Source organism: Melospiza georgiana, chromosome 8 (genome assembly GCF_028018845.1).
Source record: "Melospiza georgiana isolate bMelGeo1 chromosome 8, bMelGeo1.pri, whole genome shotgun sequence".
NCBI classification, from domain to species: domain Eukaryota; kingdom Metazoa; phylum Chordata; class Aves; order Passeriformes; family Passerellidae; genus Melospiza; species Melospiza georgiana.
In genome coordinates this window covers 25,636,806-25,650,469 of record NC_080437.1, presented here as the reverse complement: position 1 = coordinate 25,650,469, position 13,664 = coordinate 25,636,806, and the positions used below count along the sequence as shown (strand labels likewise).

The following is a 13,664-nucleotide window of genomic DNA, read 5'->3' as shown; positions in this document are numbered from 1 at the left end:
GTTTTTTTTTAATTGACAAATGTGACTATGTAGAGTAGGGTGTTAAAAGAAATTGTTACACTAATCAAGAATGTTTTGTGTCTAGGTATATTCTTTTATAATGGACATCCTATAAGGCAGGTGGATGTTGTTGGGACAGTGGTTCAAAAGAAGGAGCGAGATGCCTTTTATAATTATGGAGGTAAGGAAAATGTCTCTCTTTCTTCTTGCACTTATCAGCCTTTACTATTTATCTTAGTTACTGTTAGAACTGAAAGGTCTCCCTATGTGGTCCTTGTGTATTCTTGAAACAAATGTGTTCTAATCCTAATATATTCTACATCTACAGCTGAGATTACCTGGCACATGTAGAGAAGCTACTGTTTATCTCCACTTCAAAAATAGAGAATTAAATTGTTAACACAGAGTGATTGATTCATGTGGGGTCATGTAGCAGATCTTAACTTTGGGTATTGCTTTGTCACTGGACTCTGCTACCTTCCTCTCCTATTTGCAGTAGCTTTGGTTAGATGCAAATGTATTGAACAGTGTCCACAAATGGGAAATCACTTCTTCCATATTTGAACCTTAGAAATCCTTTCTGACTTTTTGTATGTCTTGTCATATCTTGGAGCCAACTTCTAAAAGCTGTCAGGAGCTTGTTTATGTTTAGATGCACAAAAGTCCTAACAAATGCACTGAAGCATCATAGCACCAGTTCTTGCCAGCAGCAGCTGGGAGTTGTCTCCTCTGTATTGCTTTTCCCAGTATTCAGTTTTATTAACATGGAAACATCTGATTGTCATTTTGTTCAGCTGTCTTTTACATCTGGAGAAAAAGCAGAGTACAGCAGTGGTGATGTGGCAAGTTTCAAAAGGTGGGGGGAGGTCACCTCACAGTAGGAAGGGGGAGCCAAATGCAGAGATCCTATTGAAGCCCTTATGGCCAGTGTCTTCCTCTGCCATGGGTTTTCACCTGGTGGAGGTGAGTCACAGAGTGCCTCTCCTTCCCAGCTCCTTTGCTTGTAAGATTGCAGTTCCCTGACCCTTGGGAGTGCTGTGAAGATACAGCTGATGAATTTACCAGCTCCCAGATACCCCAGCATCAAACTGCTGCAGGGTGGCACTGACTGCAAATGCATTTATCTCTTCATGAGAACAGAGGAAGGCAGAATCAATATGACCAAGACAAAACCAATTCTATGGGTAAGGGTTTTCCATGCTGCTTTCAGCATCAGTTTAACAACTACACCTGTGGAAAATGTTTGACTGGAGCAGAAAGTAGAGGAATAGAAATAAAAAGAAACTGCAGAGTAGTGGAATTAAGGCCTTAGATCAGCCGACCTTCAAGTGCAGCTCACAGTAGGCCTGGCTTCCTGCTGTCTTTCACATCCAACTCCACTCTTTGTTCCAGCAGTTCCTGGTTTGAGTTTTCAGGCTACCTGCCAGAGTGCCCCTCCCCAGCCTGCCCTCCCTTTCAGGCAAGCCGACTCTGGCAGCACAAAACTGTAACTTCTTAGACAGTTTCCTGCTTGTAACTTCTTGCATCTCTCGGTTCAACAGACTCTGGTGAGTCACAGGGGTTGCATCAGTTGGAGTGCCACACACTGCTCAGGACTTGCTCACTTTCCATCTGCTTAAAAGTGACTTACAAAGCAATTCCCCCTTTGTACTTTCCCTCTGATAGGGAACTGAAATGTCTTTGTGTCCCTGCCTTGATCCTCCCCCCTCACTTCCTATTTGTCTGTTTCAGAATACACATCACTCACTTTAAAGAGTCTTAGGTCCTCTGCTGAAAACTCTAGAGGCAGAACTGATGACAAAATTATATTTGTAAAAAAGAGTTAGTTTACTCTTTCCTGGCTTAAAAAATTAAAATTACATGCTATGTAATATCTTATTTTGACACTTTGATTTGATTGTTTCTTGCTATTATTATGATAAGTTAGGAGAATATCTAATTAAAACATTGCTTTGATCAAGCTCATATTTTACCTAGTGCACCTTTCTGACCCCTTTGTCTCCTTTGCTTTTTAACAAAACCAAACATCACATGTGGTTTTCTTTGTATTCCAAAACTAACTTTAAAAGCTAAAAGGCAATCAACTTAAAATAAAAAAAAATCACCAGCATCTCAATAGGTCCATGCAGGCCTGACAAGAGCCATACCCTTTTTGTCATAAAGAAATAAAAATTTACACAATTATCTCTTTTAGCAGGTAGCTTTGAGCTACCCCTCAAATTATTAAGCACGAATCAAAGAAACCAAAGCCAAACAAACAAAAACCAGGAAAAAAACACCAACAAACAAAAAGTACACCCACAAAAAACCCAAATAAACAAAAGTTTAAACCCAAAGAGATGAGGAAGGGCAGCACAGGGAGCACAGGAAGTTTTCAAGAGTTTGTAGACCCCTTGTGCATTTAAAATAGGTTGTCTAATTAGAATACAATTGCAAGAGTTACTTGTCTTTTTGCTCAAAGCTTTCATCTATGAAATTCCAAAACTTTGTTTCAGAACCTTACTCTGCTACCAGATTCCTTCTGTGGTCAAGTACAGGTCAGTCTCTCTGGAACTCTGTTTTCAGCTGTTACATTGAGGAGAAGCAGTCTGGTCTCCTAATCCTTCAGTCTTGGTTTGTTTCCAGGCCCTTCTTAGGAAGCCTGTCTGTCTTGGTTGGTGCAAGCTGGAACATCTACAAACTGTGGGAATGCAGGAGTGAAATGTTATCTGCCCTGCTTCTTGTTGCCATTGCTGGCTTGCACACATGGCTTGGGCATGGCTTATGAGGGTTCTGCCTCCTACTAAAATAGTTGCTGTCTGTCTGTACCAAGGAGAGGAAATCCTACCAGCAGATTGTTATCTGTGCTCTGGTACAAAATTAAAGCTGCTGAAATAGTTGCAGACACAGCAGCTCAAAGCAGAGAGAGCAGAGAGGAGCCTACTTTTGTGATGGAATTTGGAATTGCCTGCATCTTATAAGTGCTGTAAGTTTGCTAATAGGAATGTGCAGCTAAACTGCTTGGAAACTGGAAGGCAAAACAATAATTTGAAATTAGACCCCCCCCAAACAGGGAGATTGTTTTAAAACATGTGAGACAATACAAAGGCATTGATGCTATGGTTCCCAGAGGAAATGACTGCAGGTATCAATCAGCACCTTCATAGTAAACATTGCTGTTACTTTTTTAGTCATGGACCTGCTTTAAGGAGCAGAAGAAAATTGCAGGTTTCCATTTGTGAGGAGTGGAATCTCAATCTTGGAGATGTTACATTCAAGAAGCAAGGTATATTGGCTGGATGATCCTTGACAGACATTTAGTGTCTTTCTATTTAGAGTGTTTGTTGTACAAGCCATCTGTATACAGTCCCTTGATCAATGGACAATTGATTCTTCAGACAGATTTTACTTTCCTTTGAGTTTTGTCTTTTCCTGCTGTCATTGACAACGCAGTGCCTGGAGCAGAAATTGTCAAACTGATTTTCATTGGTCACTGGCAGAACAGGAAGAGCAGCTCCATGCTCAGGAGAAGGTGTTGAGCCTTTTCAGCAGAGGAAGTGGCATGCATGCCACCAGAACCTGCACTCTGAATTGGGAATTCCTGGCTTAGAGCAGAACCACAAGCATGCATGTCTTCTGTCCTTCCTGCCTAGGGGAGCTGCCTTTCTGCTCCCTGGACATCCTCTTGAATTGGAAAGACCAGCAGACTTTGAGCATAATATTGGCTTGGAAACCAATGCAGCTGCAGGTAGCTGCACTCCTGGTTTATTGACATGGTTGTATCCCCAAATGTTGAAGTGCTGTTCCATCACTCTAACAGTAATGCTTCTGTAGTTTGTGCCTGGTTTCCTCTTTTAATTTGTCTGACTTCAGCCTTCAAAACTAATTCTTCTCCTGACCTTGTCAACAAGATTAAAACCCCTTAGTATCCAATATATGTACTGAAGCCTCATAATTTAAATTACTGTATGATCTTTCTTTGAGAATATACGTGTTACTTTGCTGACTATGCACATAAGCACATCTGGTGCTGAGCTACTTCCATGTCTGAAACAACTGTGGAAATTATTTCAGATATGCAAGTAGAGTTTGGACTTTACCTTCCAAACCAGTTGGAATGAGATGTCCTTGGCAGTTATCTCCCTACATATTTATGTATCTTCACTTCTTGGAACATGATTGCTTTCCTAGTCTGTAATGCTTGCAATTTTTTTTTGTAGTGGATGATAGTACTGGAGTTATAAATTGTGTCTGCTGGAAAAATCCCATGGTAGCAGAAACTCCTTTATCAGGTAATTTATCAAAGAAATAAGTCCTCTTTTGACTGTTTTTTTTTTTTTTTGTTTTGTTGTTTTTTTTTTTTTTTACTTATGTCTGTCTTAAATAATTTAATAAGTGATCAAACTTACAGAAGAGCAAATACTACCTGGGCCATTTTGGGAATTTTATATTATTTTTTTGTGTTTTGTTCAAAGGTGATGCCAATAAAACCATTACATTATGTCCTGTCCCTGCCTTTTCCTCATTTGTGTAATATGATATTTCATTTCTATGCTGTGACATTGTTCAGAGAATTTGCCTGTTAAGGTTCTTTCTGTACCTTCATCTAGTAAGGAACTAGGCTGGAAATGTGCCACAACTTCTGTTTCCAAAGTCAGTCCATTGACCTGCCCTGGTGATTTTGGTTTCAGGATTTATCCTTGCTTTGTTTGTATTCATATACTCTTGCTCAAACAGACACTGTCAGCAATGAACTTGAAAGTAGCTTCAAACACAGTGGGAGGATGCCAGCAGTCTTTTACAATTTGGGCAAGTCCTAAATGTGCAGTAATTGTGCATTTGAAATTAATGTATTACTGTAACAGAACAACTCACTAGTGTCTAGCTGTCTCTTTGCTTTTTCTCCCACTGTTTCTTGTAGATCAAAGTACAGAATTCTTTCTACTTTGGCTCTTCTTGGAAGCCCATGTAGTGGATTGAGCTACCCTAATATGAAGCTGATCAAATCCTACTGAAATAAATCTTATTGGTGTCATCTGCAGTATTAGGAATGCATATTAATAGAATGGAGAAAGGAAAGCTTGATGTAAAAGTTAAAAGCTCTGATGTCTGTGGAACAAGCCCATTTATACAGACAGATAATTCATACTTATATTTAACAATCCTATGACAGGTGGTACAAATGGTCCCAACTGGAATGTAGAAGACAGCTCTCACTTTGGAGAGGTGATGATCTGGCACAGCTCTCAAAAAAAAAAAAAAAAAAAGAAAAAGGAGACATGCAATCAAATCAGTTTTGAGGAACTTAAATGAGGAACTTAGATGCATTAAAAGGAATTGCATGAAATACTGCTTGAAATAGAATGAAGACCAAGAATGCTTTTCAGCCTTGTATTCTTATTTTACTCATACATCAGTAGTGCTTGGATGGACACTATGCTAAGAATGTAAATTCATTTATTTGTACCTGCTAAAGAAAGCTCTTAGGGGCCACAAGAAACTTTCTTCCAGCCCTTTGTAATTGTGATCAGGGATACTTGGAGCAATAATCAGGTTTTAAGTTATGAAGGATTTACTGTCCTACAAAGCTGTGTTATATAAATGTTAGGTTCTGTCAAGTTAAATTCACCTCAGTTGGATTCACCCCAGTGTAGACATCAAATTGCATCACATGAATGCTTTGGCCCCACCTCAGATGACTCATTCTTCTTTTGCATAAAAAGTTCAGCTAACTTTTCTTTTCCCCTTTCATCCATCTTAGCATGATAAAATCAAAAAATGCCAAAACAGTTTCAAATTTATGTTTCAATTTTGCAACCCATCTCTGACATTTTCAGAGGTAAATCAGTGTCTTCTCCCTTTTATATTTTCCCCAGATGAACAACTCAAATAAGTATAATAAAGTAATCTAATTTTGTCACCCAGAAGTTTTCCTACCCAGGACACATGGTGCCTGGGACCTTACCCTTTTTTAGTGATATGACTCCTGTGGTGCTTAGGTGGATGAATGCAAAAGGACAATTAATGCATCGACTTTAGTGCCTGACTCCCTTTCCCTCACTTCTTGCAGGTCATCCAAGCACACCCAGCAGTCTCAGTGTGTTTGAACAGCTGAAGAAACTCCAAGAAACAGTAAGCCAGAAAACCAAGCTGGAGATTGGGGATGTTGTCAGGGTCAGAGGTCACATCCGAACCTATAGGCAACAAAGAGAAATTCAGGCTTCATGTTTTTGTGAGTGTTATGAATCTGTGATATATGTGACTAAGATGTCTGAATCTGTGAAAATATCTGAGCTTTATGTAATTAATTGAACATTTTCCACATTATTTTCTGGCATCTCATTTTTCTGAGGATTCTCATCTGTATATCTTTATTTCAGTTGTAGCAGCATAAGGTTAGAAGACACACTATGTAATGTGTGAGGTTAGACTGCCTGTAAACGAGGCTTTCCTGGAAAAACTGTAAAAACTGATTAGCATGCATACAAGAATACCACACAGACACTGTGATTGGGTGTCTGCAAGAGTGATTTGCTCTTCAGATTTCTCTGTGTTGAAGTAGAGCAGCCAAAGCCTGTGGGAAGGGAGCTGCTGACCTTCTGTGTCCCACTTCACCAAGGGTGCTGAGGGCTTTGGAGAAGTGGCTGCTGTTCATCACAGCCAGTCCATTCCCTGGGCAGGCAGCAGCATATGAGCAGGGTCCCACGGAAGCCTGGCTTCTCCTCAGCTCCCTGGCTCTGCAGGATGAGGGAGAAGTGTTCCTCAGGCACAGATCTGCATGCAGGTGCTGCCTCTGTGTCTGACAGCTCCTGGAGCAGCAGGGCTCTGCAGCCCACAGCTCTGGGAGCTTCCAGTTACATAACTGCTTCTCAGTTCCGTGTCTGTGCTGTTGTGTAAGAGCTGGTTTTCCCCAGTGAGATCTTACATAGATAATACTGAAATGATTTCTTTAGTGAAGAAAATCCTGTCTTTTAAAAACCCTGTATAAGTCAGATAAAAAAAATCTAGATTTTTCAGCTCTAGCTTAAGTTTGCAAGGGAGTTCAGCCTCTCTTTCCAGACAGAAGATTTATGAGTATATACAACCCATTCATGGGTTGGTAATAATACCAAAGAGAGCCATGCAATTCAAATAGTCTCTAAATTGCTTTCACTTTGGCCCAAATAAAGCTCCTTACTACGTGTTAACTTCATTTAATGGATAAAGGCTGCTGAAAGGTAAAATAGAGATCATAAATTCTGGTTAAATAAGTTGTCAGACAAAATCATAATCTGTAATGCACCACAACAGGCCATTTTTCCTCCTTGTAAACTGTAAAAGCAGGATTGGCCTTTGTGGTTTGTTTTTATGAAAACCACAGTGAACAAATTTTGCCAATTTAATACTGGCTGTGAAGCTCTGTTGTGCTGCCTTAGGTTTGCTTGCTTAAAAAATTGTGTGGGAGTCCTGGCCAGGTTTACAAGTTCTCATTGCCTTTCCAGATAAAGTGGATGATCCTGTGTGTGATGTCCAGATTTCGAGAATGCTGGAGCTTCCCTGTCTCTATAGAGAAGTTTATGATAAACCTTTCAAGAGCCCTGAGGAATTACAGAGGTAAATGCAGTATGCAGAACTGCTCCTGGGGCAAAGTATGGGATATTATGATTGTTTACTTGTAATAACTCTGGAAAAAAATAGAGCAGGGCCTGACTGTGATTCAGACTGCATTCATTACAGTAGCAGTCTGCTTTTCTCCCAAATAATTGGTGATGCATACAGATGAGATACCTGTCCATAATCTGAGGAAAGAAATATAATGCTGAACTAAAGTGAATATTAGGAAGGAAGTAAAATAATGTGTACAGACCTCTTTCATCTAGTGAAAAAAAATGGGATTTAGAGCAAGACTTAGGGCTGAGGTCAGCAGAGAGGATGGAGATGTATCCTTGACTCATGTTTTAAGTGTAAGGTTGAGGAGCTGTTCCACTGAAGTGCTCTCCTGCCCTTGTCATTGTCAAATCACAAATCCATAACCTCCATAAGCTGAGTCAAACACCCACTCCTGTACTCAGTTTCAGGGTAGCTGGATGCTTATTGGGAGGCCTGGTGCATGTAGTGTTGTTTCAGAGACTGCAGATCTTAAATTCACAAAACCCTAACAGCAAATGATTGAAGAAGAACAGTTGAACGTTTATACTTATAAAAAATGATCTGTTTTAATTAAGGATTTTAATTCAAAATCTTTAAGAGCAGTAAAACATCTTTTGATCTTTGAAACCAGTCCAGTGGACTGTTGTTGTTTTTTTTCTACAATTACTTTATGTAATTGTTCTAAAACACATTTCTTACCTTTTGACATGTTCTGTGTATCCTTGTAGTGGCCCGGAGGGTCAGAATTTCTCAATCCACATGCTGCATGAGAAAGTGCAAAGCTTTCTATTAGAAAACAAAATTCAGACCTTTTACCAGCAGGAGTTGGAGACAGTTGATTCTCTGGTGTCTCTGATGGGTGTGCATCTACCCAGCCCCAGCTGTGAGGAGGTGAGTGAATGCACCTGTTCCAGGCTTTTAGTGGGGGGAGATAATACCATGTACTCTTTTAAAGCATAAACAGATAAGAGACTGGTGTCTTCAGAGGATTCAAAAACCAACTAGTGCTTGAGCTTTACACATTAATTATTTACAGAGCTTGACGAAATCTTGTTCCTTTAGACATACAAAACTGGGCTGGAAAAAGTAATGTAAGAACATTCTGTTATTAGGGGTAATCTTGTGTTAGGGCTGAGCAATCTTACAGCCTGCAACAGTCACTACTGTATCTAGATTTGTAATTAGTAGCTGTGTCAGTAAAAGAGATCCCTTTAAGGTGCTTGAGTTTTTTGGGACAGAGGTTTGAGATCCTGGATCTAATCAGGAGAAGGGAGCACAAAATCTTTGTCTTGTTTCTCATTTGAAGCTCAATATATTAATAGAGATGCAGCTCTCAAGAGGAAGTTATGATGAGTGGATGAACAGTGCTCCCTGCTACATTTCTCACATTGGAAGTCCCAAACTGTGAAAAGATGAGAAGGTGGCATTAAATTGAAATCAGTTTACAGGCAGTTGCATGTAACCAAACTATTAAGAAATTTTCCAATGAGTTAGTAACCTCTTGATCAGCTGCAGAATGGGAAACAGAACAACACCCATTTTGTAAAATGCCTTTATATTACTCTGTATTAGTTGGATAAATTACAAACCAGATTTTCAACTTGTATGAAGTGATAATTTTCTGCAAAGCTTACAGTTACATCTTTTATCATGAAAGAAATGGCAATTGGAACTTAAGATGTAGTGTTGTGATTCATTTGTTTATGTTTTAGTTTTCTATAGAGAAATAAATCCCTGGCAGTCATTTTCACCTGATTTTGATGTGCACTCTAATGTTAAGTGCTATGTTATGTTGAATTCTAATGTTTGTTTAATTCTTAAGAAACCCAGAAAAAACCCTGCAAAAACCAGTCTCTTGCAAATGAGGTCAAATAATAATGAAAAGTAGCTCTTTTCTTGTTGGCCTTGTTGAAATGCTGCTGATAGCTGTTCTTGATAGCTGAGTTGGTGTTTTTTTGTTTGTTTGTTTTCATTTAGGGTGGTTTTTCTGGTTTGCTTTAAAACAAACATGGATATTAGCACTAACAGGAGCTATTCTCATTTTAGACAGAAAATTTTGCTAGTAGATTATCCAACATGGCACCTGGTACATTCTAAACTAGCTGGAGCAGTATTAAAAGTTCCCAAACACTTTACAATAAAGGAAGTAGTCACCATTGTGTCCAATACTGGAAACTTAAATGCTTCAGCATTTATAGAAAGACCAAGATAAATAATTTACAAAGCCATTTAAAGTAGGAACTGGTGCAGAACAAACATAGAAAGACTGAAAAAATCCCCCAAGAAAACCCAACCCAAACAAAACACCAACCAACCAAAAGAAAAACAACTCAAAAACCCCAAATCAAGAAAAATACTGTAGCATCAGTGTTATTAGCAGTCATGAAGAGCTGTCATAATAATTGTTAGTTGCTCCTGACCCTGATACAAGGACATGAGTATATGTCCCAGGAATGTGGGTGCACAGCTGCTTATTTAGAAATTGCAGTTCTACTTATTGTCCTTTACTACTAATTTCTTGCAAAGAAGGTTATCTGTTCTTGCGTAAGAAAAGACCTTCAGTTGTCAAGTGGCATGAATGCCTCAGGAGGAGTGCCTAGTAATGCTCTGGAAATGTATTTCCTTGTTCTTCTACTCCATCTCTACAAGGTGTCACCTTTCGTAATTGGCAAAGGGTCAAGTACCCAGTTCTATCCACAAAAGGAAGTGTAATAGATCTGATTTCTGTCCCTCTTCCTTTCTTTTCTCTTCAGTAGTCTTTTGTTTTGTGCTGCTCTCAAACCAAGAGGATAAAAGGTGCTGCTGATGTGGAACAATGTTATTTTGGGCCTATTTGGCAAGGCAGGAGCTACAGAGCCAACTCAGCTAATTAGGCCATGCCTCAATATACACACTTGTTCACTTCCTGCACTTTTCCTGCTTGTAAAAGGATGAGTTATTTGGATGTATAGGTTTATTTTTTTATCCTGATTCCAGTGTTCTAGAGCACAAGTTGCTGTTAAACTATTTGTTTCCTTTCTCTTCCTTTCCCCCTTCATCTCTTTCCCAACTTGTAAAATACTTACACAATGTTCATCATAGTGGGAGGGTGTCTCCCCATGGAATATTTTCTCCAGGGAGGTGATGAACTGCTGTGGAGTCACTGCAGTGGAGTTGGAGCAGAGGGTGAAGATGGAAGAGTTAGCTGGGATGGTTTGAGGTAGGCAGCATCTCTGTGTTCCTTTTCAGCATTACTGTGTAGCTGAGCCCTGTCCACATCCCATACAGGTCCTACAATAAATGCCTCATTCCAGTCCTCATGCCTCCCTGGCAATGCAGTCTTCTGCCTGTCTGGAATAAATTTCCTCTAGCAGATGCAGCTGGCAGAACTGAAATAATTTCCTCTTCTCAGACATATACTAGGGAAAATTTAATTTTATAGTCTACAGATGATGAGGAAGAGAATTTAACTGCTTTTAAAAGTAGTTAAAAATTAACAAATCTTTTATGAGTTTTAAAGCCATTGGAGCTTTAATTTGCATATCCAGTTCCCCATCTATCCCAAAGGTGTAGCCTTTTCCCTGTCCCTTAAAACAAGTGACTTTTGAGTCTGGAGGGGTGGGTACCAGAAGGAAGACTACAAGTAGAAGAAGAAAAAAGTAATTTTGTGCTTAGAGAACCTCCAGTGTGTACTTACTGGACTTGGACAATTATGTTTGGCAAATGGTCAAGCCTTTGGTCCCATTTTTAAAGAAAGCTGCATGTTAAGTGGATCCATCCAATTTCTCAACTGAAATGCTTTAAACCAGCCAGTCTTGATGAACAATATTTCTGCCCTTCTGCCATGCATAAGCTACAGTGTGTGCTATTTTAGTGCTGCCATTCCAGTTTGTGAATGTCACTGCCCTGGACACATGGCTTGAGTTGTGCTTTCCAGAGTGTGCTGTTTGTGCTCCTCTTGATTTGAATGTTATCTCAAGGTCACCACTGAGAAGTAGTTAAAGCAGGAAGTTTTGCTGTGTTGTTCACTCTGTGCCCACCCTGTTCATTGTACTGTAGGTGTAACAGTTCACTGAAAGTTCTTGATGCTGGATCTTTGTCTTTCTGCCTCTCAAGGAAGTTTCACCACTGCTTTAAATATTATTTAAATATTTTAAAATATTATTTAAACATATAAAAATATTATTTTAAATATTATTTGCTACAATAAGCTGCAAAGCTTATTATAGGACTTCAGGACTGACATGTCCAGGATCACTATTATTAAAATTGTCACCTGCCTAAGCCCAGGATTAAACATTACATGAGGAAATGCAAAAGGTGATTCCCTGAGTAGAATCACATGTGTGGTTATACCAGGGAACTTTAACACCATCAGGGTGTGATTCATAATGAGTCAAAGGTTGCATAGTTCCAGTGTTTTAAACAGACTCACTAATTCCTTTGCCACTTCATTTGTTTGACCTATTATTGATTGTAGAGAGAATTTGTCTTGTTTTAAAGATCTGAGAATAACTGGTTGCACAGCACCAGCCCACTAAGCTGTGTGAGGCCTATCAGATGGAATATATTGATTAAAGTACCAATTTCATTCTGGACACATAGATTCTTCTGTTGGCTTTGCTACAGAGCCCTTGGCCATTCTTGGGAGTGAGGGTAATGATAGTAAAATTATTATTTAATAGCTGCTTCTGTGTCAGGTTACACACATACACACACAACATGTTTTACAAAAGGGATGACTGATGAATGCTCCTCTGTTTTGGATGTACAGCTTCATTTATTTGAAAAGGACCTGATTTGGAAGAGAGGGGGAAAACCCTGCTGTTACTGCTTGAGAGATCCTGAAATGGTGCACCCTGAAACTAAGGCATGCTCAAGGGGGGCACTTTGCAAAAGGAGGTGTGAACATTGGGAGAGGTATAGGGGAGAAGAACTATTGACTTGTGCATTTGCAGGATGAGATGCTGGAGTTGCTTTGGGTGGGCCAAAAGAGCAGAATAAGCAATTTCAGTCTGTGTTGACAAAGAAACTGAATTGCTGCCTTACCCAGAGGAATGGAGAAGAGGAAGCATGTTCTAGAGCACACAAAGAAAAAAACTCAAAATTTTCCTGTCATTTTATGGTACTACTAAACACCAATAATACATAATATTTTTGTATTAATATATAACATGGTGCTATTAAAGTTGGCAGGAGCCCTATTTTGGTTTTCAGATACAGTCCTTCTGCCATGAAGCCCTTTTCCATGGATTCTGCAGCACATATGAGAGAGTGCTGATATGGAGCAGCTGCTTACTTATAATAAGGCCTCGCTGCTTTCACTCTGTCAATGCCTTGACTTGCATTCTTAGTGATTCTGTTTCAGTATCCATCCAGGCTGAGCTGTGTGTCAGTTCACACAGAGTCTGTTTTTAATTATCTCCCTTTTCTGACAGGATTTCAGTGGTAAGCCAAACTGAATAATTATTGTGCTTCTTTGGAAATATTTTTATCTTTTTTTTCTCCCCAAATGTTTGCTTTCACATTAAAAATTGATCAGAGTCTTAAGTTGGTTGCTTTGCTAGCAATTTCTTACATTCTTGAGGATTTATTACTGCATTTGAGTGAGAGGCAAAGTCTCTTCATTTTACATATGGCTGTGAGAATATGCTTTTCTGTGAGCAAATATTCCCTCTTCACTTAATCCTTCCTGATGCATTTTATGTTTGTTTCCTCAGTTCATCAGAAGAGGCACAATAAAGAGAAATACCTTTGTGGTATTAATGCAGTGACTGGAACAGTGTCCAGATGCATGGCCAAGTCTGTAATTAGAAGTAGAGTCTGTTGTTATCCAGATTGGTACTATGGTGGACAGGAGGACAGACAAGGTTCAGGCACTGAATCCTTCAGCCTGAAACAGAGGAAACTGAACTGAGAATAAGAGCCATTGTTCTGTTATTATCTTGAAGTATTCAGCAATTATTTTTGCTGGTGATTTGAGAGGAAAAAGAGAATTAGCTGTTGTGGGACAGAGAGAGAGATGTGATTATGGCCTGTTGAAATGCTGAGGGTTGTCTGGAGGAACAGGAGGGAGA

General features: G+C 39.4%; 1 protein-coding gene across 2 annotated transcripts in view; it reads left to right on the top strand.

The window, feature by feature from the left end:
* Positions 1 to 13,664, top strand: part of STN1 (STN1 subunit of CST complex) — a 42,213-nt gene that overhangs the window by 17,913 nt on the left and 10,636 nt on the right. For both annotated transcript variants that reach the window (XM_058029669.1, XM_058029670.1), the window contains exons 3-7: positions 86 to 181; positions 4,200 to 4,271; positions 6,050 to 6,211; positions 7,461 to 7,572; positions 8,337 to 8,499. In XM_058029669.1, the coding sequence (XP_057885652.1) occupies positions 86 to 181; positions 4,200 to 4,271; positions 6,050 to 6,211; positions 7,461 to 7,572; positions 8,337 to 8,499 (605 nt within the window). The remainder of the gene's footprint in view (positions 1 to 85; positions 182 to 4,199; positions 4,272 to 6,049; positions 6,212 to 7,460; positions 7,573 to 8,336; positions 8,500 to 13,664) is intronic.